Raw genomic sequence first — 25,345 nt, 5'->3', positions numbered from 1 at the left:
TGAAACTGCTCTTGTTAAGGTCATCATTGTCTATTGGTTTTCTTTCTTTCTGCTTAGCCCAACCTGCTGCATTTCCTTCACAGGTTCTATTTCTGTGGCCCATTTCCATAAATGTTGATGTTTCCTGGGGTCCCATCTTTGGTCATCTTGCTACCTGACCCTCCCTGTATGGCTCTGATTATTGCCATAGCCACAATGTATTGCAAATGTTTCTTTCTACCTACTATAGCTTTGTCTTTGTTTGCTTAAGAGATGGGGTGGTGAGAGAAGCAGGGGGAGAGAGACAGAGAATCTTAAGAAGGCTCCATTCCAAAAAAAAAAAAAAAAAAAAAAAGGCTCCATTCCCAGCATCCCAGCATGGATCCTGTCACGGGGCTCACTCTCACAACCCAAAGGTCATGACTTGAGCCAAAATCAAGAATCGGAGTCTTAATGGACTGAGCCACTCAGCACCCCCAAAGCTTTGTCTTTCTGCTGTGCTCCAAACACATTATTCATTATGTACTGAGCATTTTAGATATTCTGCAGGCAACTAAGCTCTAAAACTGAAGCTAGTGAACATGGCAAGAGAAAAATCAGAGAACAGAGTAGAGTAGTGCCCCTGTAGATTCATGTTCATTGAACTTATGTTAGCGCCCAGTATTGCCAGACTTTCCTCTGTGTCTCTAGTCTGCTCACTCTTCATCCATGGTAAGTCTTTCTAATGACTCCAAATCTCAAACTCTACTGTTCCCTTTGTGGCTCTTTCTCTCTCTTTTATGTCCTAGAATCAATCCCTTCTCCCCTTGCAGAGGACTTCACTTTCTACTTCACAGTGAAAATACAAGTCATCAGATGGCAGCTCTTTCAGCTTCTCACCAGCACACCTACCAACCCATCCTTTTTCCTTCCTCTCAGAGAATGAGTCACTCTGAAAGTTGACTTCAGAGTGAAATCCCTCTTCCTGAAATATGGACCCATCCCCTTCAGCTCTTGTTACCTATACTTGCAGCTGCCAGTTTCAACAAAGCATACACAATTCTCTCATCTTTTTGAAAAAAAGAAAGAAAAAAAAAATCTCTCACATACAACCGTTTCCAACTTCCTGGCTTCTAACCTCATTGATGAGTACATCACAGCTTAATTTTTGGAGGGAGGCTTGTTTATTGAACTATAAATTGGTATAGAAAAATGACAAATTGTGTTTAGTTTGACTTTTTTCAAAGTGAATACACCTGGATAATTAGCACTCAGTTGATAATATAGAACATTGATAATGTGTATGCTACATCTAGAAGCTTCCCTCATACCCCTCTGCCACTCCACCCCCATCAAAAGTAGCCATGATTCTGACAACTATAGATTAGTTTTACCATTTTTGAGCTTTATAAACATGGAGTTATGTGGTATGTATTTTTCTGCATTTTTTTGCCCCACATCACTCATACACACAGGTTCTGCATTAACTTGACTTCTTGGCAACATTTGATTATTGTTTTCTCTCCACTTTGAAACACTTCCTTCTCCTGTTTTCTCCTCCATTTGCTCCATGGTTTTCTTCCATACCTCTCTGCTATTCTTTCTCTGTCTCCTTTGCTGGCTCTTCCTCCTCCTGTGTCTCTCCCTCTCCTTTAAAATAGGATCTTCACAGGCTCAACCTCAGCTCTTTCCTTCTCCTTCTACATATTTACCTTTCTAAATCTCATCTGCTCATGTCATGTCAGTACCACGGATGTGGTGAGGACTCCTGAATCTATCTGTGTTTCTACTCCTTTCTCCTGAATTCTGAAGCTGGATGGCCAACTACCTCCTGTGCAGCTCCTTTGAGATGTGTCCTAAGTACTTCACCTCAGTGTAGTCATAGCCAGGCTTCCCTCCTGCTTCTTACCATATCGCCACCCCTTACCTTCTCCTACATAGTCCCAATTTTGTTCCCTTTCAGTCCATTCTTCCTACTAAAGCCTTATCAGTCTTTAAAAGACTTAAATTTTATCATGGCTCCCTTAAAGAAAAAGGTTCCTCATTGTCTAAATGCAGTCCAAAGTCTTCATAATGACTCTAAAGGTCTTTTTTTCTTAGATTCATCTTATGTCACTCATACTGTCGTACTCTCTGCTGGTCATTGTGGCCCCCTTTTCTCCCAGAGATGTGCTTTGCTTTCTCCAAAATTTAATATTACAAAATACTCAGTCATGTATTAGAGTTTGTTCAGTATTAATAATTACTCAAATCATCTTTATTTGTGAAAAGAACTACACATTACAATTGAGATTCACATAATTCTAGTATTTTGAGATGAGAAGACATATCAATTGTTTCTTTAATCATATTTTTTCCAAATGTCCAGGATTCTGTTACCTTTTATGCAGTCATATGCAAGATCAGGAGGGTTTTCCATCACTGGAAAAATCAAAACTGCACTGATTGAGAATGCAATTTATTACGGCACCTATTTGCTGATTTTTGGAGCATTTTTAATTTATGTAGCTGTAAACCCACATTTGCACTTAGAATGGTAAGAAAACTTGTCTTCTTAACATTGTTTCTATATATATTTGCAGTTTTTTTATATTTGCAGTTTTTAAAATTTATTTTTAAGTCATATATACAGATAAATAGACATTTCATTGAGGAACATGTCAAGTTATGTGTTTTATAGGTTCCCCAGAAAGAAATCTCAGTAATCCCTCTTACTAAGAAGGAAAAAATGGAATAATATATTTAAATGTAGCTATTAGACAAAGGACTAATGCTTTGTTTAATAGCTATGTGTTAGAAGTGTTAACTCTTATGATTTTTTAAAAGTTTTAAATTTAAAACTTTTTTTAAATTTAAAAGTTTTTATTTAAATTCCAGTTAGTTAACATACAGTGTAATATTAGTTTTGGGTGTATAGTTTTGTATATGACAAAATAATTAGTTTTCCTTTTCATTGGAATTTGTGAATGTTTTTTCTTTTGTTCTGACTATCATTTGAAGGCATATTTCTCTTTGATGATAGGTTCAGACATTTTAATACCAAATGTGCGTTATACTTGTGATCTATATAATATATGTGAAGAGATAGATCTCAGAAATTTAGTAATGGAGCAGTAATGAATCTCACTATCGCATTCCTGTAGGTATGCCTCAATGTAAGTTAAAATATTTTTTAGGCTTTAAAATTTTTTCAGGCTTCTCTTGGTTAATTAATACTAAGAAAGCACCTAATGAAAAAATTGTCTTTTCTTTGGACAAAATATGTATATTTTTTTGCCAGGAATTATCCTAGACTCTAATTTTAACTATTATAGAAGCAGTGTTTCCTGTGTTAAACTCTATTTCTGCAGTCACACTCTAACTTCCTCTTAGAACGTGCAGACTATCTGCTGTCACTAAAAAAGTAACTGAGGCTTGGAAGATAATTTTTTTCATATAGAATCCTAGCCATCCCTTAGGGCCATTTTCTGAAAAACGATTTAACACTAGTTAGCTTTATTTTATATTTTTCTTGGAAAAATAACTGTCACAGCTGTCTGCTTATGTTTCCTCCTTCTCAGGAACCAGCTTCAGACAATCGGGATAGCTGCAGCAAATACGTGGGGCCTGTTCCTTCTTGTGCTGCTATTGGGGTACGGTTTGGTAGAAATTCCTCGGTCATACTGGAATGGAGCAAAAAGAGGTTATCTGCTTATGAAAACGTATTTTAAGGCAGCCAAACTGATGACAGAGAAAGCAGATGCAGAAGAGACTTTAGAAGATGTCATGGAGGTGAGCATATTTAAGCCTCACATTACAGCTAATCACAGTTGGTTTGTTGCTGCTGTTGTTCTTAGCACACTGATGGGCTTTACGCTGAAAATTTGGTGATGTGTGATCCCGTCATGCTAATGGTCCATCCATTAGCATGACTTCTTATTGGCAGTTCAGCTTCACAAGATGTCTCCTCCACCTTCCAACCAACAAAGATTAAACGAGAATATATTCAACAGTGCAGGGTTATGCTTGTTATTTTGGGATAACTTTGAATAGTACCCCTCTCCCAGGTTAGTTGATCAATTATATGGTTATGCTGACATGCATTCCTTGGTCCTCTAGACACTTAAATATTCGGCACCCATTTTTTTTTAAGTGAATGAATAAATGAACAGAAGAATATGTGTTGTCACTGAAAAATCTGGTGTGGCTTTTTTACATTTTTCCCTACAAAATGTAAGAATGGTAGAAGACTATTCAAAATGTAAGAGTAAGTCTACAAATAGTATTCTGTTACATTTCCTCAGGCTTCTGATGGCTACTATTACATTTTTCAAAATAAATAATTTATGTGTGACTAATTTTATGTTTATATCTTGTTTATTTGGAAATTTATATTTGAAAATTTGAGTTCTTGAGAAAAATATGAAAATTTATATTTGATAATATAATATTTATTTATTTAAAATATTTTATTTATTCATTCATGAGAGACACAAAGAGAGAGAGAGGCAAAGACACAGGCAGAGGGAGAAGCAGGCTCCCCTCAGGGAGCCCGATGTGGGACTCGATCCTGAACTCCAGGATCACACCCTGAGCCGAAAGCAGAGCTCAACTGCTGAGCCATCCAGGCGTCCCGATGAAAACATATTTAAAAGATAATTTAAATTTGATAGTGTTTCCCTTAAAAGTTGGTACTAGATTCAGTTTTTCCAGGTTTGAGGAATATGACTTATATCAGTTATTCAATATTCCTTCAAGAAATGTAAATCCCGTTAATTACAGCAAGACCTTGATTTGACTAGGAGGAATCATCAATGTCTGAAGAAAGATGGATTTTGTTGTTGTTATTTGTTAAGTAAGAACCTTCTACTAAGGAACAGGATGTCAGAAATTAGGACTGGCACTGGTGCTTTCTTTGTTACTTTAACACACATGTAAGGGATTTAAAAATTTTTAGAAAAGTGTACAAAATATTAATTTGATACATTTATATATTTATTTTGAGAAACCCTTCTTTCCCTAATGGATGATTTGAAAATAGCAGCAGGTCCACATACATAGCAGAACTCCCACCCTTTCACCCCCCATCAAACAATGCATGATTTGTCACATGTGAGTTTCTTTGCCCATTTGTTTCAAGGGAACTTGGGGTCTTTTATGTTTTTCTGAACATCTACAAATTTGTAAGCTTGAGAAAATGTTTTCATCATTTAATAAATACTTGTCTTCTTGATAAGTTAAGTGCCATGCAGAACTGGCCATTAGGATACTAACTGTCTAGAGTGGAAAATTATATAGTCTGTGGCCAATGTGATGTGAAGGATACAAAGGCACAGTGGTAGTAAAGAGAGGCTTGACTTCTGAATAGTGATCAGAAAAGGAAGTGAAGTGTGATCTGGGCCTTGAAGGATGGATAGAATTTTCATAGCTGACAGCATCCTGGTCAGATACCAGGTTTTAAAACCAAATTAATTGACCATAGGTTGATGTGGAAAAAACAAAGCTTGTAAGATTTAGAAGACAGGTTGTAGCCAAAATAGCAGGGCCATGAATGTCAGACTGAAAGGTCCAGACCATCTTTTGAAAGCAGTAGGGAATCATTAACACCCTGCAGTGGGAAGAGACCTGATCCTCTATGTTTTTTAGGATGATCTGTCTGATGGAGGTGTGCAAAATAAGGCATGGAACAAGAATATGAATACTCTGAGCAAAAATGTTCATAATAGACTGGTTTTGAATACATTTTTAACATAACAAAAGTCAATCACCTTTTTTTTTTGTAATTATTAATTATATTATTCAGCTATCCATAAAATCTCCCAAATACAGTTTTGTAAAAACCAGCTTAGTGTCTTATGTTTTTCTCTGAGGTGAATATATACATCTGTGTGTCTGTTATTTTTCTTTGGAGCATTAATAAACTTATAAGCCGTGTCAAACCATTCAAAAGGTATTTGCTATAGGCATAAGAGATCATCCCTACCATTTGTCATTTTTTGAGGTGGAGAATATGGGAGAGGGAGAAATAGCCACTATTTAAAATTGCCCATTAGCCTGACTTCATAGATGCTGTCTGCCCTGCCTAGTGATGAGGCACAGTGATGTCAGTGCTCTAAGTTACGTTATTTTATTTTATTTATTTTTTAAAGATTTTATTTATTCATTCATGAGAGACACACACAGAGAGAGAGGCAGAGACACAGGCAGAGGGAGAAGCAGGCTCCATGCAGGGACCCTGACGTGGGACTGGATCCCGGGTCTCCAGGATCACACCCTGAGCTGAAGGTGGCGCTAAACCACTGAGCCACCAGGGCTGCCCTAAGTTACGTTATTTTATTTTCTTTTATTTATTCTCTTTTGTTTATTTTATTTTATTTTATTTTATTTTATTTTATTTTATTAATAATAAATTTATTTTTTATTGGTTTTCAATTTGCCAACATACAGAATAACACCCAGTGCTCATCCCGTCAAGTGCCCCGCTCATTGCCCGTCACCCATTCACCCCCACCCCCCGCCCTCCTCCCCTTCCACCACCCCTAGTTCATTTCCCAGAGTTAGGAGTCTAAGTTACGTTATTTTAGATGAAGAAAATAAGCAATATTTCAAATATTTTCCACACTTCATGGAAGTTACGAACTTTTAAAGGAATCTTAAATTTATAACAGATATAGTAAATATCATTAGTTAACTGTTTCAGTACTTATTTTTGTATAATATGGCTCAAAAATTTTAAAGGAAAAATACAGTATTTTCATGCATAATTTATAAGCAGACTATATGGTTCATATTCAAAGTTGTACTAACAAGTCAACAAAATTTGAAGGCAATTTAGTAATACAATGCAATGATGATTCGAGAGTCTTTTAAAAACCCAAGTCTTAATCCTGTCACACTCCGGCAGTTAGGCCTCACTCAACTGACCTCAGATGAACTGTTACCAAGGCCTTCTGGAGGGCTTTGGTTTTCTTCAGCCGGATCAAGTGCTGCTCAGGCACTTACTCTCCTTTTCTTCCCATGGTCACATTACTTCTTTCAGTTCCTTGAAACTCTTCATGCACTTCTGCTTGGAGGCCTTCATACAGGCTGCCCCTCTGGAATATTCTTGCCCCTTCCTTTGGTTGGCTGACCTACCTCCTACTCATTCTTTTTATCTCAGCTTAAGTAATAAGTTTATCAGAAAGCCTCCCACACTGGATTACATAGTATTTTCCATACCATTTCTTTTTGAATAATGTGTTTTCTTCCTTAAGCTAAACTCCTGACAGGAGCAATGTCTACTGGTACAGAGTATTTATAAAGTCTACATATTTTAAATTTTGATAGTTATTGCTAAATTACCTTCCAAAGAAGTTATATAATTTTGCCAGAAAACTTATTTTTAAAATTTGTAATTGTTTTTAGTGAGCTTGATGATCTTACCAGACATTTCACAATAGAGTTTCTTATGTGTCTTCCCAATCTTTGCTTGATTTGTAAGCACTCTCTATATAATAAGGGAAGTGATTTTTTTTGTCATATAAGACATAAATATCTTTTCATAATTTTGTCTATATGACAGATGGTTTCCTTGCCTCCCTAGGGCCATTCTCTACGCTACAATCAGAATGTGCTTTTTAATACCCTGGTCAGTTTCTCTGCCTCCCAGCCCTTGAACATGCCGTTTCTTTTGCCAAGAACAGTGGTTCCAACTCTTTTTTTTTTTTTTTTTAATTCCATTAGTATTATAGAATATTGTTGTTCTTTGCGAACTACAGGTTGTAAAGATTCCCCCCAACCCCTTTGTACCTTTCATAATTCCTAACTTGTTTATTACCTCACCATCAGCCCATAATCTTTTTTTTTTTTTTTAAGATTTTATTTATTTATGTGAGAGACCCGTAGAGAGAGGCAGAGACGTAGGCAGAGGGAGAAGCAGCTTCTCATAGGGAGCCCAATGTGGGATTCGATCCCAGGACCCTAGGGATCACACCCTGAGCCAAAGGCAGATGCTCACCCACTGAGCCACGCGGGCATCCCATCAGCCCGTCATCTTTAAAGACCTGTAATGTCATGTCTTCCTACCACATCTTCCAGTATGGACTACGGTGACTTTCCACCTAGCACAGTGCTGGCATTAGTGTGCTCTTAATAAACAAATGTGGAATGAGTCAGTAGTTGTGACTGCTGTAGAGGACTCTCATTGGAAAGGGGCAGGTGCTTTGTGATGTTTGTTTCCTTGTTGCTTCCTCTGATTTCTTCACCATATTTTAGATGATGAGATAATTGAGCTTCCTGAGCCACGTGGAGGAGTGCAACATCGCAAAGTTTGTCTGATCCTTCATGGCTTTTTTATAATGCCTGCTCAACATTGTGTACAAGTCAGCAAATGATAAGGGAATAAATCTTAGAATGTAGTAAAAAACATGAGGATATAGGTATTGCTATTCTATAATTCTGTATTTTTACTTAACATTCTCAATAACTTAATCAGTGAATGGAGCTTCATGTGTACGCTGAGTAATTTGGGTTGAAATTAAACTTGTGAGAACATATATAGTACCTAGGACAGTTTCATTTGAAGCATATGATGTATATAAATGGAAATATTTTTATTCCTCTTACTCTTTTTTATAGGAGGTTCGTAAAGTGAATGACAGCATCAAGTATAACCACCCATTGAGAAAATGTGTTGACACGATTCTTAAAAAGGTGATTAATTATAATCCTCATCTTTTTTCTTTTGACATACAAATTTGTAGAATATAATATTATAATAAAAGTATCAGAAAAGTATGAGAACAGCCTATGACTCAGGTCTTCCCATATCCTTTCCATTTTCAATGAAATATTAACCATAAACCGGTAGTAATCTGCACATAGAATTTGTTCAGTAGTTATTACAAGTTTAACATTTAATTATTGGCAATATTTTTCATTGAAATCTGGATGTAGAAGTTACGTTAATATGTATACTGATTGCTATGATGCAGCAATAGAGATGGACCGTCACAGTTTCTAAGTGTCATTGAATGTGGTCATTATAATAAACTAGGGCCTCAGTAATCTCTTTCACTCGCTCCCTGCATGTCAGTTTACAGTATATGAAGTACATCGTAAAATGAATGACCCTATGAGATACTTAAGACAGATATTTAACAAGAAGCCATACAATTAAGGTTTTACTGCATTGGGATTGAATTGGGGTATTTGTATACTTCCAAAATGATTGTTCCAAAAATGAGCTGTTCAGTCATTGTCTTTGCAACCATAGAACCACTAAACTATTTCTTTTCGTCTATTTTAAATCTGTTATGCTGATTATTAGCTAGTGTTCCCTTTGACTAAGATGATGGTCATGAGAATCAATTCTCTAATCATTTCTCTCACAATGCTACCTTTTGAGACCTATTCAGAGAGGTTAAGTAACTTGCCCAAGTTCAGGTAAGTAATGAATAACTAACAAGACAGATGACCCCAAATCGTGTGTTTTTCTGTTCCATGCCTTTTAAAAATCCAACATCTTGGATTTGTTATGATTCTTCTTCATTTTTACCTAGGAAAATAATAGTTTCATCATGTGCCTACATAACCTAATCCTCTCAGATACTTGTTGCTTCATGTAGGTAACTCCCTTACCCTACCACAGCTAGTATATCTGATAATAAAGGTTAATATTAATAGGAGAAGGAAGACACTCAATATATCTAAAACATTTTCAAGAAAATGTCAGGAACTAAAAATCCAACTATATAGAGATGCCAATGAAAGAAGATGATGTTTTTGAGAATACTAGACATGCCCAAGAATAGAAGATTTTATAATAAAAATAAAATTTTTAAGTTTTTTGAAAATGAGACTTTAAAAAATCTGCTTGTCCCTTTTAGTGCCCTACAGAATATCAAGAAAAAATGGGTAGGAACATGGATGATTATGAAGATTTTGATGAAAAGCATAATACCTACCCAAGTGAAAAGAGTCTGGTAAAACTACATAAACAGGTAACTTTATTAATAATAGCTTTTTGTACTTACTGATAATTTTAGTTAGATTTATAATTACTGTCCACATAAAGGGAATTTGGAGTGAATGTGTATTTGAAACTTTCTTTGATCCTGTGCATTTTTCTTTTTGAAGTGTTTTAACTATGTGTTTCTTTAACAGGGTTACTGTTGGTATTTGGGGAAGGAGAATTATTCACTGAACCTAATTGTTACATGTGTTGTAGAATACTAACATCCTTGGCTCAACCCAGCAAGTGCCACTGACACTTCCCCATTGTTAGGAGAACCAAAATATGCTGTCTGGCAGGAAGATGAAACACTGCTGGATCAGAACACTGAAAGATGTATTCCCCTGTTCTCTTTTTTAGGTGATTTATTCAGTTCAGAGGCACCGTCGAACTCAAGTACAATGGCAGATTCTTTTGGAGCAAGCATTTTATCTAGAAGATGTAGCAAAAAATGAAACTAGTGCTACTCGTCAGTTTGTTCATACCTTTCAGTCACCAGAGCCAGAAAATAAATTTATCCAATATTTTTATAATCCTACAGTTGGTACGTAATTTGACATAATTTCAAAATTTAATGATAATTTTTCTAAGTGCAGAGTTAAATCATATTTGTATTATTTGATATATACCATGTGGTACTATATATCTGATAAACCTCCCCTCTAAAAATATTTCACTGGTTATATAACAGATTATCAGTTTCTGCTGTTACTTTACAGTTAACCAAAATTCTATCCAAAAATATATGCAATGCATCAAGCATATTATGTATTCATAATACATACTCTAAAAAATTAGAATTTTAAGCAATTTTATATCATAAGCTTGGGTCTCCTCTTCAGTCTTGACATACTACTAAAATATTTCCCTAACAAGTCTTTGATTATTTATATCTATTGGTCTATTTACAAGACCTACACTGAGTATTTGTAATTATTTCATTCTCTCTTTTTTTTAAAGATTTTATTTTTTTTATTCATGAGAGACACAGAGAGAGGGAGGCAAAGGACACAGGCAGAGAGAGAAGCAGGCTCCATGCAGGGAGCCCAATGTGTGGGACTTGATCCTGGGACTCCAGGATCACATCCTGGACTGAAGGCAGGCACTCAACTGCTGAGGCACCTTTTTCATTCTCTTTAATGATTGTTGGTCACACTCTCTTCAAACGTTATCAGATTTAGTATGAAGAACTTAATGAAAATATGCCAAAGTGTCATAGTATTAACAATTCCATTTACCTTATTTTTCTAAATAAACCTTATATTCTCTTTCTCATATTTGGTCTTGAGTATGAAGACAATGCCCATAATGTATTTTGGAAAACTCCTTCAGCAAAGATCTTTTCTAATTAAATAAAAGAAATACTTATTTTCATTCATTTGACAAGTATTTGAGAACATATATGTTATCCATCGTTGGGTGCTTGGGTACTTACTTATCAGTAAGTGTGAAGATGAAAATTCCTCTTTATGGAGTGAGAAAAATAGACAATGTATACATAGAGGTGTGAAGAAAGTGCTGTGTAGGTAGCTGGCTGTAGAAATGGGAAATCAGGGGAGAAGTCTGGTCTACAAGTAAAAATCAGGCATCATCAGTGTATCATATCAGTGAGCTATGGGTCAGAATAAAATCAACAAAGAAGTAAATGATAAAAGCGAGAGAAAGTCAGAAGACCAAATCGAGGCATTCCAGAATGTAAACATTGGGTTGATAAGGAGGAACCAGGAAAAAGGCTAAAAGAGAAGTGGCCAGTGAAGTAGGAAGTAAATCAGGATGGTGAGGTGTTTTGAGGAAAGGGGTATGTAAAGCACCTTTCCAAATGTTGTAGATGGGTCTACAGTCACATGAAGCCTTGGCCATTGGATTTCAGAGAAGTGAGGTGGAGGTTGAGGGGATAAGAAAGCTTAGTTGGAGTTTAAAAGAAATAAGGAGAGCAATTAAGAGGCAGAGAATAGAAAATGTAAAATGTTTTCCTTATAAAAGGGAGTAGAGAAAAGAAGTAGTAGCTGAAGGAGGATGGCAGGGTCAAGATCAATCATAGCATGTAATTTGGGAACAGTGTCTTGGAGGAAATGTAATGAGAGAGGAGTATGGCTCTGCTGATGTTCATGAGAAGGAGCCATGAAATGGGAAATAGTGAAGTGCAGAGAATTCCCTTAGATTAGGAAGTAAGGCACAAATGTACCTGAGCAGGTAAGAAGAGGTGGTAGTGGGAACTTGGGGAGGCTCCCTTCTGCCAGCTTCTCTGTGAAATGCTAAGCGTAAGTATAGGAGAAGAGATTTGGGAGATTTGAAGAGAGAAGGGAAGGTACAAAATAGTTGCTAAGGAGAGAAGGCCTGGGAGAAGATTGGTGAATTATAATCGGCTAGCCAGGCAGTGCTCAAGGTCCGCCTGAAGCTGGGAAGTAAGAGTTTAAGTGAGACCAGTCAGCAAAGTTGTGTGTCTCCCTTCTGCAGTGTGCAGCTCCATGGGTGCAGGCTCAGAGCAGCTGGAGAGTTGGATCTGACCAGGGTGTGGCTTCGATTAGCAACTGCAGAGAAGCAAGAGAGGGCAAAGAGAGTGGGATGTTGGAGACTAATTCTCCTCAAAGACTATAGAATCCGAGCTGGTAAAGAAAGCAATAGGGTACCAGGGCCTTAAGGGCAATACAAAGGTGCTAGAATGAATGGATCATTGGTGCAGGTAAGGTCAGTCAGTGGAATTGGAATATTAGATGAAGATATTGCTTGGAAACAGGGACCTAGGAATGAGATTAAAAGGAAGGGTGGGAGTTATTGGCAGTGAGAGGCTTAGGGATGACGGGTGTGCGTGAGTTGCAAAGGTGGGGTGGAGATGAGACCTCTGGAGGAAAGGAGGGCAAGGAAGTGAAAGACTCCAAAGGGACTAAAAAAAGGATCATCAGTTTGGACCATGAGCTCACCAGGAATTGTGCTGAGAGTAAGGTTGCAATTTTTAGTGTGTGAGCTCAGAACTCAATACCTCAGTGAATGAAGTGAAAATACAGCCTTTTCAATTTGGGGAGCTTTTTTCTTTTTTTTTTTTTTTTACTTTTATTTTTTTTATACCTAAAATCAGACTTAACTGGGAATTGCCAGAATAGTACAAATAATTCTTGTATATGCTTCACCCAGATTCTCCACATGGTAATGGTTTACCCGAATTTATCTTTCTTTCTGTGTATGTATTTTTCCTTAATCTTTTCAGAGTTGAATCCAGACATGATGCCATTTTCTCCTAAATGCTTCAGTGTAGAATTTCTAAAAATAAGGACATTTTCTTATATAACCAAATACAATGATCAAACCAGGAAATGAACTTTGATATGGAACTGTTATCTATAGACCTTAATCAAATTATCCCAAAATATTCTTTGTTAAAAATCCAAGATTTTTTAGTGTAAGGGAATAAAGGGGAAAGGAGAAAATATGAGTGGGAAATATCAGAAAGGGAGACAGAACATGAAAGACTCCTAACTCTGGGAAACGAACTAGGGGTGGTGGAAGGGGAGGTGGGCGGGGGTGGGGGATGACTGCGTGACGGGCCCTGATGGGGGCACTTGATGGGATGGGCACTGGGTGTTATTGTATATGTTGGCAAATTAAACACCAATAAAAAATAAATTTATAAAAAAAAATCCCAGATTTTTAAAATGCAGCACACTCAAGTGTCATGTCACCTTAGTTTCCTTTTATCTGAAACGATTTCTCAGCTTCTTTTTGTTTTATGACGTTGATATTTTTGGAGACTCTAGGCCAGTTTTTTATTGGGTATCCCTGAGTTTGAGTCTGATATTTCCTCATGTTGGATGCAGGCTTTACATTTTGGGTGGGAATACAGTGGCAGTGATACTGTGTTCTCAGTGCTTCATGGCAGGAGGCACATGATGTTACTTTGTCCCATTACTGGTGATTATTTGGTGAGGAGCCAAATCTGCCTGGTTCCTCCGTTGTGAACTTAACTGTTTTCCTCTTTGCAGTTATAGATCTTGTTTGGGGATATTTTGAAGTAATGTAAATACCCACTTACTCCTTTAATGGTTTTCCTAATTTTTTTCTTTTATCTTCCAGAATGGTACTGGGAATGTCTTTTGCGACCATGGTTTTATAGGATACTTGCTGTGGTTTTGTCCATCTTCTCTGTGATTGTTGTGTGGTCAGAATGCACATTTTTTAGCACTACACCTGTCTTATCCCTCTTTGCAGTCTTCATACAGCTGGCTGAAAAAACATACAATTATATTTATATTGAGGTCAGTTTATTTCATTTCTGTCATAAACATGTGTCAGTTCATAGTATAGTTGTCAACTGTTATTTTTTCTTTATTTATTTTACTAACAATGAAAGCAGTAAAGTTCCCTGCACTGTTATTATTCAGACTTCAAAAATGAGCTTCATCCATTTACCTAAACTAAGAACTGTGTTTGAAGGAAGACGACAAGGTGCAAAATAGTACAGAATCCTTTTATGAGAATACCTTGACCCTCTTTATGTCAGTGAAGCTATATAATTTAGAGTCTTCATATGGAGAATTGCCAAGGGAGTGGGAGAATGGGCGCACTTTAGGAGGTAGATTTGAAACTCATGGACAGGTTGTTGAACTGGTTGAGATGTAGATTTTTTTATAAATTCATTTTCTTAGATGGTTAAGAAAAACTGTTACTGTGTTTAAATTTTAGGATGTCAATAAATGTTAGCCGGAAATAAGGGATACTGCTTATGAAAAGTATATAAAGTACCCAAGTCGATTAGTCTTAAGCTGGTTTTGCTTCTTTTTCAGATTGCTTGTTTCCTTTCCATCTTTTTTCTGAGCATCTGTGTTTATTCTACTGTGTTCAGGATTCGTGTATTTAACTATTATTACTTGGCTTCACATCACCAAACTGATGCTTACAGCCTTCTTTTCAGTGGCATGTAAGTAGGACTGTGTATAGAGACAAGCGGGTGACTCCATTGCATGCATTCTATGGATTTCTCATTTATTTCTTGTTTATGGGTGTTCCACTAGCACCTGTATCTATGTGAGCTCATTGATTAGGTTCAAGCATTAGTTAGATGTTTGCTGACTAAATCCTGCTTGAAGCTTAAGGTTATAATAGGTTTGCTAGGTTAGAGAGGAAAAGAAAGAAAGACAGCCTGGATTTACAAATCAGAGATTCAAAAAAAAAAAAAAAAAAAAAACCAAATCAGAGATTCAGTAAATAGATTAGTAAATACTAGGATCATTTGAAAATTTGGGGGCTAAGTCAGACCTAGAGAGTTCTGAGATTTGGTGGCATCAAACTGCATTATGAGAGCTTGAGAAAACAAACAGGAATAATCTTTGCTAAGAAATTTAGTAAGTCCAGTTCCCCTTGAGGATATTGCTGTCCTTGCCATTCTGAGACAGATTACACAGATGGTAGACTTGAAAAAAAGTGTATATGTAGCACTCCACAAATTCTTAGGATAAAGCAGCAGCAAACACCATCAAAGCAGGCAGTCTGAGGCTGGAGTTTTGCTGTGTGGGTGTTGGTATTTTAGGGAGATGCAATTAATAGGATTTCCAGAATATCTCTCAGGTAAGGACATTTCACATTAAGAATTCAAGGTAAATATACACACTGATGGAAATAATAGTTATATTTCAATATAGTAAAATGTATTTTGCTACTATTTTTTTTTTTTTTACATATTCTGTTTATAAATGCGTTTTTACAGGTTATTTTGCCGTTTGACTCCTCCGTTGTGTCTTAATTTCTTGGGTTTGACCCATATGGATTCATCCATCTCTCACCAGAATACACAGCCAACTGCTTATACATCTGTAAGTATAGTCAGAAAACAGTTTTTTAAGATTGTCTCTATGAGATGTATTATTGTGGGATTTTATTTATTCATGAGAGACACAGAAAGAGAGAGGCAGGGACATAGGCAGAGGGAGAAGCAGGCTCCACGCAGGGAGCCTGATGTTGGACTCGATCGCAGAATTCCAGGATCACACCCGAGCCAAAGGCAGACTGCTGAGCCACCCAGGTGTCCCATACTGTGGAATTTCTTATAATGCCAGCAAAAAAGTTTTGTAGTGTTATTAGGATCTTTTTTTTTTTTTTTTTTTTTTTTTTTTTAGGATCTTTTTTTAATATCAAACTTTCTTTTAAAGGTTGTATATATAACTACTAATGACTGGATAAAAATTATTTTGCTCTCTTTTATTGTAAAAAAAGTTTTTTGGTTCACAATGCTTGTGCAACTGAGCAATATCAATAGACTTCATCTATAATATTAGCTTTTATATTTATGATCTTCATGTACACAATAAATTTCAGTAATATTTATAAAATATTTTCTTTAGATGAAAACCTCAATAAATAAGCAAATTCAGACATAATTTACATATAACATATTAGTTTAAAATATACAACAGAATGATATGATGTATGTATATATTTTGAAATGATTGCCACAGTATCTTTAGTTAACATCACACTCTTTTTTTTTCTTATGATGAGAACTTAAAAATCAATCCATTTAGAGCTTTATTTCTACTTTTCGAAAAGTCCAAATTTGTTAATATGCTGGGTTAAGAGTGAATTTTCTAAAGGTGGAAAGTAATGAAAAATATAGAACTGTACTAATTTAACTTCCTTGTTTTCCTTTGGATTGTTAGATTATGGGTTCCATGAAAGTTTTATCCTTTATCGCAGATGGATTCTATATATATTATCCTATGTTGGTGGTAATTCTCTGCATTGCTACTTACTTTAGGTAAGAAACTTAACATTGATAATTTTTCCTCCTACTCTTGTCCAATCTGGATATCCTGTCTCAAAGCTGTTTTTAAATATTTACTGGTCAGGTTTTGGTTGTTGTTTGTTTTATTGTGGCTTTCGGGGAACTGTAGGTAGTTTAAAGGATTTGCTTAAGTGATGAGGACAGGTTTTCACTCTGAAGGTATTTTTAAGAAAAGAGAAGTACAGTCATTCTTTTACAAGTATTTAGGCTACAAGTGATAGGATTGATTACAGAATATTAACTCTAAGTCCTGGCCTTCAACACCTGACAGTTGATTTAGCTTATAAAATAATCCCATGCCCACTTTTTATCCAGTAACATAAATGAGTCTAAGGGTTTTCCCCACAATCATTGCTGGGTTTCTAGATGTCTTAGACCTTAGCCAGCACAAAATATCATGTGAGAAGTGATTATAATTGGGCAGTACATATAAGGCTGGAAAGGACACAGCCTACCACTTTTTATAGGATTAGAAAATAATTGAATCTTGGCAAGGGTACAACTCAAAAGGAGGTAAATATGCTTGGCTTCTAACACCCTGTCTTCCCTATTTCCACATGTCAAGAGCCATCATCCTGTACTGTGTCTGCCCTCTTCACCCAACTGCTTAGGTGTTCTGTGACACACCAAAAAGATTGTTCTTAAAAAAAATTTTTACTGGGGTGCCTGGGTGGCTCAGTCATTTAAGTGCCTGCTTTTGGCTCAGGTTGTGATCCTTAGGTCCTGGAATCAAGCTCCACATCAGGCTCCCTGCTTGATGGAGAGCCTGCTTCTCCCTCTGCCTGCTGTTCCCCCTGCTTGTGATCTCTCTGTGTCAAATAAATAAATAAAATCTTAAAAATATATATTTATTTAGTTTTAAAGATTTATTTATTTGAGAGAGAGAGAGAGAGCAAGAGAACACAGGTGTAAGGGAGGGAGGGACCCAGGGAGGGGAGAGAATACTAAGCAGACTCCCCACTGAGTGTAGAGCCTGACGGCAGGGCTTGATCCCACCACCCAGAAATCACAGCCTGAACCAAAATGAAGAGTCAAACATTTAACTAACTGAGCCACTCAGGTGCCCCTGAAAAAATATTTATTGATGTCCATCAGTTTGCCTTTCTGATGAAAATGTTTCTTCTAACCACTTTTCATTTAAATCTTTTGATACCATTCTATTGCTATTACAAATAATATGTATGTATTCATTAAAAGGATTTTGAGTAAAGTCAAGTATCCTTTGAAATAAATTCTCTATTGAATGTTTTAAAACATTTATATTTTACTTTCTTATAGCTAAAATAAAAGATTATATTTTAAAATAAAACTGTTAATATGAACTCATAGAAAATCTAACTTTCAAGATTTTTTTCTATAAGGTAGAAAAGACAATAGGTTTGTGAAATGTGTCATCATTGTGAAAATGAGGTAGTAAAGGAGGAAACTACACTTTGCATGTCTAAGACTTAATTTTGAGGGATCCCTGGGTGGCGCAGCGGTTTGGCGCCTGCCTTTGGCCCAGGGCGCGATTCTGGAGACCCGGGATCGAATCCCACATTGGGTTCCCGGTGCATGGAGCCTGCTTCTCCCTCTGCCTGTGTCTCTGCCTCTCTCTCTCTCTCTCTCTCTCTCTCTCTCTCTCTCTGTGACTATCATAAATAAATAAGTTAAAAAAAATTTAAAAAGACTTAATTTGATTATATGCTTATTTATTTTAAAGGTTTATAAAATTACTAATGAAACATTAAGAGCTTTTGATCTCTGTCTTCACATGTTAGTTTTGTTGGCAAAATTAGCATATCTTCCTACTTTATATTAGGGTGTTACACAGATCAAGGAATAGATGGGTGGGATAGTGGTTTATCAACTATAAAATCGTAAATATAAAGAGTTATTGTATCTAAAAGGAAAATTATTAATCTGTTAAAGGTATTATTTTAGAGTTAATTGGGATAAACTTTGCGTGCCAGTTTGTCTTTTAGGAAAAGAAAGGTCAGATTCTTCAATTTTCAAATTATCTCTCAAAATAGATATTCTATTATAGAGATATATGAAACAGTGCCTTAGTGACATTTTAGTGATAACTTGCTTCATAGGTCCATTTTCTTTTGAAATGCTGCCATAATTAGTCTAATTCTCATGTTTTGTTTTTTAAGATTGCTTGATTTAGAGAGAGAGCATGCACAGAGGGGGAGGGGCAGAAACAAGAGAGAGAGAGAGAGAGAGAGATTGAGAGACAGAATATGAGAATGAATCTCAAGCTGACTCCCTACTGAGCACGGAGCCCAACATAAGGCTCTATCCCACCACTCTATGATCATGACCTGAGCTGAGATCAAGAGTTAATTTGTCACCGATTGAGTCACCCAGGCACCCTACTAATTCCCATGTTACTAACAACACAGCCATCCCTAGAGTTAATATTTAGACTTAACTGCCTAGAGAGTGTAAGGCTATTTCCTGACACTAGAAAAAGCTATGACCTTCCCAGAAATAATTATCTAATTGGGGTTTCTCATCCTAGAGTATTGTATTCCCACAAGGGTGTGAAGATAGTAAGGAAGTATTTAGTGTCACAGAATTAGCATAACCATCTATCTGAAACCCCAGTTTTGCTCAATGATAAATCATATAAAACATTCCTTATATATTAAAGCAAGGAGATATGTTATGAATTAGTTGTATTTCTTACACATCAGTTGTGTAAAATGGGAAACCTTTACTTTCTTGTAATCGCTCCACTGTTTTCCTCAGTGTAATGCTCACATGCACCCCCCCACACACACACACACAATCATCCCTCTTTCTCTTTCTTCCTCTCTTCCTCCCTTGCTCCATGTATGTGTTTGGGCTTATGCCATGAGGAGTACATCAGTGAAAAAGTCTGAAACTAAGGCAACAAAAAGTCCTTGGTCTTTGTTTTGTCTTGGATTTAAATTCTAGCTCTAAAATTTGTTAAATGATCATTAGCAAAGTATTAAACCCTTTGGGCCTCTGTTTCTTTATCTGTAAAATAATTATTTCTTAGGATCACAGTAAGAATAAGGTAAGAGAATGTCTGTAAATTGGCTGATGAATAGCAGGGTCTTTTTTTTTTTTTTTTTTTTTTTTAAGATTTTACTTATTTATTAGAGACAGAGAGAGAGAGAGGCAGAGACACAGGCAAGGGCAGAAGCAGGCTCCATGCCAGGAGCCTGATGTGGGACTCGATCCCGGGTCTCCAGGATCATGCCCTGGGCTGAAGGCAAAGCTAAACCACTAAGCCACCGGGGCTGTCCTGAATCGTAGGATCTTAACAAATATTAATCCTGCCTGTCCATCCATTGCTTCTTTCCTTGTGTGTCATATTTTCAGAGTACTCTTGTCCTATACAACAGTGAGGTTTAAAGTAAACAGCAAATAAGATAAAATAATAGCCTTCAGGTAAGACATAATAATAAACTCTGAGTATATAATAAAATCCATTTAAATGGAATTGACTAGCTTTCAGGTTATTTAAAAAATTGAACAGGAAAATTAATTTTCATAATTAAGATTTTCTAAACCACGTTGTTTTATACTTAAAAATGCTAGTTGTGTATTTTCAGCATTAAAATTGTGTGAATATAAGAAAAGAACAAATTGCGTTTGTATTAGAGCCATTGTTTTGTATTCTTGTGTAATAATTTTCTGAAGGTATACAAATAACCCAACTCAGTGTGTTTTTGTAAGAAATCTGGGTATGGTGCATGCCTTGTTAATGGAATACTGGCTATATAAACTTCTTAGAAAGAGAAATAAGTCCTTCTTAAAGAAAGACAAATTATTGTAACTACATAACTTGCTGTGATAAGTAATAATAAAACATAGGCTTCTTTGGAATGACAATACCAAAGAAGAGTTTAAACATTTACAATGAGAAATAATGCTTGCCTTTTTAAAAATCTACTTTTATTAGTTTGGGAACTCGTTGTTTGAATCTACTTGGTTTCCAGCAGTTCATGGGAGATAATGATATGACATCAGACTTGGTTGATGAAGGAAAAGAATTAATCAGACGAGGTAAGATTTGTCTTTTAAAATAAAGGAAAGGAAAATTCTAGGACTCAAAATACGAATTAGTGTTTGTATAATTTGTAATTTTTAATCTCTTAAGAAATTAATGTTTTTTAGCTAAAATTCTACATAAACAATCTTCATAACAAAAATAATTTGAAACTATAAAAATAATTTGAAACTATAAACTATAAAAAAAATTTGAAACTCTCATCTGTATGCCCTCAACTAAGTAATGCTCTTGGATAGCATTGGAGTTACTTTCATATTTTCCTGGAAATGGATTTGCCAAGCTCAGTACAACTATAAAATTCATGAATTCAAAGAATCATCAGTGTAATACCACACAGGAAATCATTCAAGCCAAGGCTGGTTTTGAGAATGCAATGATCATTAACAACCTATTAGAATACATTGCACTCTACTAAAATCTAATCCAGACACTGAATATATCAAATTTCCTGAGGTTCAAGTGATGGTAAGGAAAAAAGAAAACAAAACTTGAGTGTGGGGACATTGATTCCTAGACATTCTCCCTCCGTGAGTCTGGAGCTTTTGTGTGATCATTTAGTTAAATGGAAGCCAAAATATGTTGTGACTCCAATAAAAGCTGTCATAGTCTTCACATTCTAAGAAAGGTGGAATCCAGTTGATGTAATGGTTCTGCTGCTTTTTGCATTAATTAGACCTCATGTGGAATATTGTATTCAGTCCTGGGTAAGATTTCAAGAGTTGAACTGATAAGTTAGAAGGTATTTAGAGAAGGACAGCCAGAATTATGAGTCTCTAGAGCGTAACTTATACAAAACAAAACAAAACAAAAAAACCACTGTGAGTATATAGCCTGAAGAGAATAAGGGAAAGGACTTTTATGCAGAAAAAAATATCACCTTAATTTAGAAGATAAGGCAAAGAAAAAGAAGTTACCAACAAATTTCAGATCACCATGAGGAAGAATGTTTTCCTCACTAAAAACTATTTACACATGGCCTAAAGGTCATGTCCAACAGAAATATAGAAGATATCCTCTGTGGACTTAGGTGACCTCTAAGGTCCTTTCCAACAATAACCTATTACTTTTGACTTTGTAGTAATTTAAAGGAAATTGGTCATAGCCTGATACCTTTACTTCAGTTACTCTACGTCTAATTAAACCCATTATACCAAATTTGAGACCACTTTTCTGTCTCTAGAGAAGAGAAAAAGACAAAGGCAAGAAGAAGGTGAAAATCGAAGAAGAGTAAGTATAGTACTTAATAATTTGTTGTAACCTAAAGACTGATGTGAAATAATCATAAGAATTTTACTGATTTACAATTGGCTAAAGACCAAAGAGCCGTGGGAAAATGACATACGACACGTTTTTTTAAAAAGGTAATTTTAATACTTTCAGATGTACATGCTAAGCATTTTTTGGTCAGACCTGTTCTAAAAAGTCACTAGTTTTAAGTTACTTTGTGTCCAGTGTCTAGCAGTTTCTTGCCTAAGCTCAGTGCTTTGTGAATACTTATTGAATGAATTAATAAAATAATGCAGTCTTATTATTAAAGTCATTTTGATTGCTTTAAAATTGTTATGCTTTTTTATAATATGACATTAATTATATTCCTCTTCAGTTTTTCTTTAGCCCTCTGCTGAGGCAAACTAACCTCCTCCTATAGAGAGAAAAGGCAGAAAATCAGAAAAATTTAGTGTGGTTAACACAAATTACAACAGCTGGGGCTAATCTATACTGGAGAAATGAAGACTCAGAGGAGGAGACATGATAGTTGTCCATATATGTTAGTGTGTGGCATGTAAAAGGAGACTTGTTCTTTATTTGAGAAGACATAATTGGAACCAGAGAGTGAAAGATACTGCAGATAGATTTCACCTCTTGGTGAAAATATCTAACTTCCATAGTTTATCAAAATTGTGATGGGCTTACACACACACACACACACAAACACACACACAAAATTGTGATGAGCTGCTCACACATAGAAACTTCATGCCCTCTAATAAGAGAGCCAATGGCATGGCTATTTTAGAATGAACCCCTACAATGCAGGGGAGGTCGAATTAGGTGACCTGTGAGGTTCCTTTCAGTTCTATGAATTGACTGAGTAGCATCCCACTTCATAAGGTTTGACTACAATGATCTAATCATCTTTGTATACAACTCAAATTTTGCTTTCGAAAGTAACTTTTCAGGTCTCGATATTTGTAGTTGATTTGTATGGGAAGTAATTTTGTTAACCTCTCAAATTATTAGGAGTTCTCATAATTTTTATGTGGTCAAGGTAAGCCTATCATAGCTATCATATCCTTTTGACGTTTTAGATAGAATTGAAAAGGTTAATTATAACTAGCGAAAATGTCTATAAGTGTTCATTTGGAAAAATGTTTGGAGACCGTATTAAAATCATGTAGAGACAAAGAAAAAAATTTTTTTTTAAAATTTTCATGGTGCTATGCTAACATACTGATTATGTGGTGAATTTCTGATGAAAATAAATTATATTATCTCTGTGTACTATCTATTGACACTGATGAATTACTTTCTGCCTTTGAGTTCCTTTGCTACATATATTTATTTATGTTTCTGTCCTAGGAATGGAAAGAACGTTATGGACACAGTAGAGAAGATTCCACTAGAAACAGAAATGTTCATGTTGACCCAAAAGAGTCAAACCTCTCAGATCTTAGTACCAACCGATGTAAGTAGTTTATTTTCCAATTCCCTTAGAAATTGTTTCTTAAACTTGGTTGCATAGAGACTGAGGATTAAGATATCCATCCAAAAATGCCTTTAGAGGGGCACCTGGGTGGCTCAGCAGTTGAGTGTCTGGCTTTAGCTCAGGTCATGATCCTGGGATTGAGTCCCACATTGGACTCCCTGTGGGGAGCCTGCTTCTCCTTCTGCCTATGTCTCTGCCTCTCTCTGTCTGTGTCTCTTATGAATAAATACATAAAATATTTTTTTTAAAAAATGCCTTTAGAGAACTGTAGATGTGGTTCTGTCTTTCCTTTTTCATCCGTCAGTGTATAGAGGGAAAGGGAAACTCAAATATGCATTCTGGTAGGAGATGGAGAATTGGGATAATATACTACCTTAAATAATATCAGTACTTATCCCAGGCATGTCTTAGGTACATGTTGGTTTCTACTATTTCCCCGATGCTGTTCTTTACTTTTTCTGTTAATGGGTGTAGGCAATTCAGTCATTTTTATAACCATTTCCTGACTGATCAATATATCAGGTACTTTCCCAGGTTTATAGGGATATAGAGAAACATTTCCTGTCCTTGGGATGCTAATTAGTTCAGTGAGGAACTGATAATAAGGAGAAGATGTTTGCCAGTGGGTTGAGCTAGGACACCTCCCCACATCCTTGTCCCTGCCATCTGCACCTGGGAAGGTGGCAAGAAACCTGTGTTTGCTCAGGACTCTGCCCAGAGTAGATGGCAGAGGATGTTTGTCTTTGGGGAAGAGGCAGGAATGCTGAGAGAGTAGAAGGGTATACTCCTGATGCTGAGGGAACTTGACTTAGGAGATAGAAAAAGAGGTCTTTATTGAGAAAGGATTTCTGTGATAGAGTAACGTCAACTTAACATTTGGAAATGAATAGTACTTATCCAGGTGAAGGTGTTTTGGCAGAAGGATGAATGATTGACTTACGAGAACCTTTGGGAGAATGCAAGTTTGTTTCTGTGACAAGATCCTGAGTAGGAGAAGCCTGATAAAGAGGGGAAGCTGCAGAGACAGTTGGAAAGCAGGTATTACCATGCTCAGAAGTTAAGATTCTCTCCCAAGTTAAGATTTTAGTCAGAAAAGGAGCATGTGCACATTTTTGGTTTCAAAAGATAGTTTGATAGCAACATAAAGTATGATTTCCAGGGAAGTGAGACACAGAAATCAGTTCTCTGTTTCGGTAATGCGATCAAGAAATGATGAGGGCCTTTAAATCAGCAGTGACCCCTAGACATGAGGAAGAAAGGATGTGTTTGAGTGAGATTTATGGTCAAAGAAACAGGAGAGAGCTAAAGGTGTAGTCAAAGCGAAGAAGAAAGAAAGAGGATTCTACAAAGATTTGGAAGTTTGCTTACCGCGGTGTAGGAGTTGACACAGTAGAGATGTGGGAGTGTAGGAGAATGGTCAAGAGAAGAAGAAATACAACGCCTTTGGATAATGACATGAAGAGAACCCGGAATGCAGGAGGCAACCAATATTTGCTGAATGAATGAGAGAAAAGATGAAGGGCAGAGTCCAAGATGACAAATGTATAAGATATGATAGACTTGGCTTGCCTTAAGTTTTCAAAAAGAGCTGTATCATAAAGTTCTTCTGAAGTTATTGGATTACTCAGAACAACATTGTGAAAATTTAGATTGTTTATGAAGAAAACCCACCCTGTCCACATAGAGAAGGGAGACTTAGCTGTGTAAATCTGAAGTGATCAGGATGGTCGTCATTAACCACATGTGGCCGTTGAGCATTTGCACATGGCCGACGCCCCATGTTGAAGTGATAATATATTGGATATATTGAATTAAATTAAATCGGTTAAAATTAATTTCACCTGTTCCTTTTTACATTTTTATGTAACTACTGGAAAATTTAAAAGTAAATATGGGGCTTGCATTTTA

At 36.1% G+C, this 25,345-nt stretch overlaps 1 protein-coding gene across 6 annotated transcripts in view; it reads left to right on the top strand.

Moving 5' to 3' along the window:
• Positions 1 to 25,345, top strand: part of LMBRD2 (LMBR1 domain containing 2) — a 43,541-nt gene that overhangs the window by 11,090 nt on the left and 7,106 nt on the right. For 5 of the 6 annotated variants that reach the window (XM_041749319.1, XM_041749318.1, XM_041749322.1 and 2 more), the window contains exons 5-16: positions 2,327 to 2,494; positions 3,519 to 3,729; positions 8,554 to 8,628; positions 9,804 to 9,917; positions 10,289 to 10,472; positions 13,997 to 14,178; positions 14,707 to 14,840; positions 15,627 to 15,732; positions 16,576 to 16,673; positions 20,620 to 20,723; positions 21,911 to 21,957; positions 23,311 to 23,416. In XM_041749319.1, coding sequence (XP_041605253.1) covers positions 2,327 to 2,494; positions 3,519 to 3,729; positions 8,554 to 8,628; positions 9,804 to 9,917; positions 10,289 to 10,472; positions 13,997 to 14,178; positions 14,707 to 14,840; positions 15,627 to 15,732; positions 16,576 to 16,673; positions 20,620 to 20,723; positions 21,911 to 21,957; positions 23,311 to 23,416 — 1,529 coding nt within the window. Of the gene's footprint in view, positions 1 to 2,326; positions 2,495 to 3,518; positions 3,730 to 8,553; positions 8,629 to 9,803; positions 9,918 to 10,288; positions 10,473 to 13,996; positions 14,179 to 14,706; positions 14,841 to 15,626; positions 15,733 to 16,575; positions 16,674 to 20,619; positions 20,724 to 21,808; positions 21,958 to 23,310; positions 23,417 to 25,345 lie in introns of those variants that run through there. The other variant, XM_041749323.1, reaches the window with a different exon arrangement.

The sequence above is a fragment of the Vulpes lagopus genome, chromosome 3, assembly GCF_018345385.1.
Source record: "Vulpes lagopus strain Blue_001 chromosome 3, ASM1834538v1, whole genome shotgun sequence".
Classification (NCBI taxonomy): domain Eukaryota; kingdom Metazoa; phylum Chordata; class Mammalia; order Carnivora; family Canidae; genus Vulpes; species Vulpes lagopus.
Note: the sequence above shows the minus strand (reverse complement) of the source record. Positions and strands in the feature narration are given on the sequence as shown.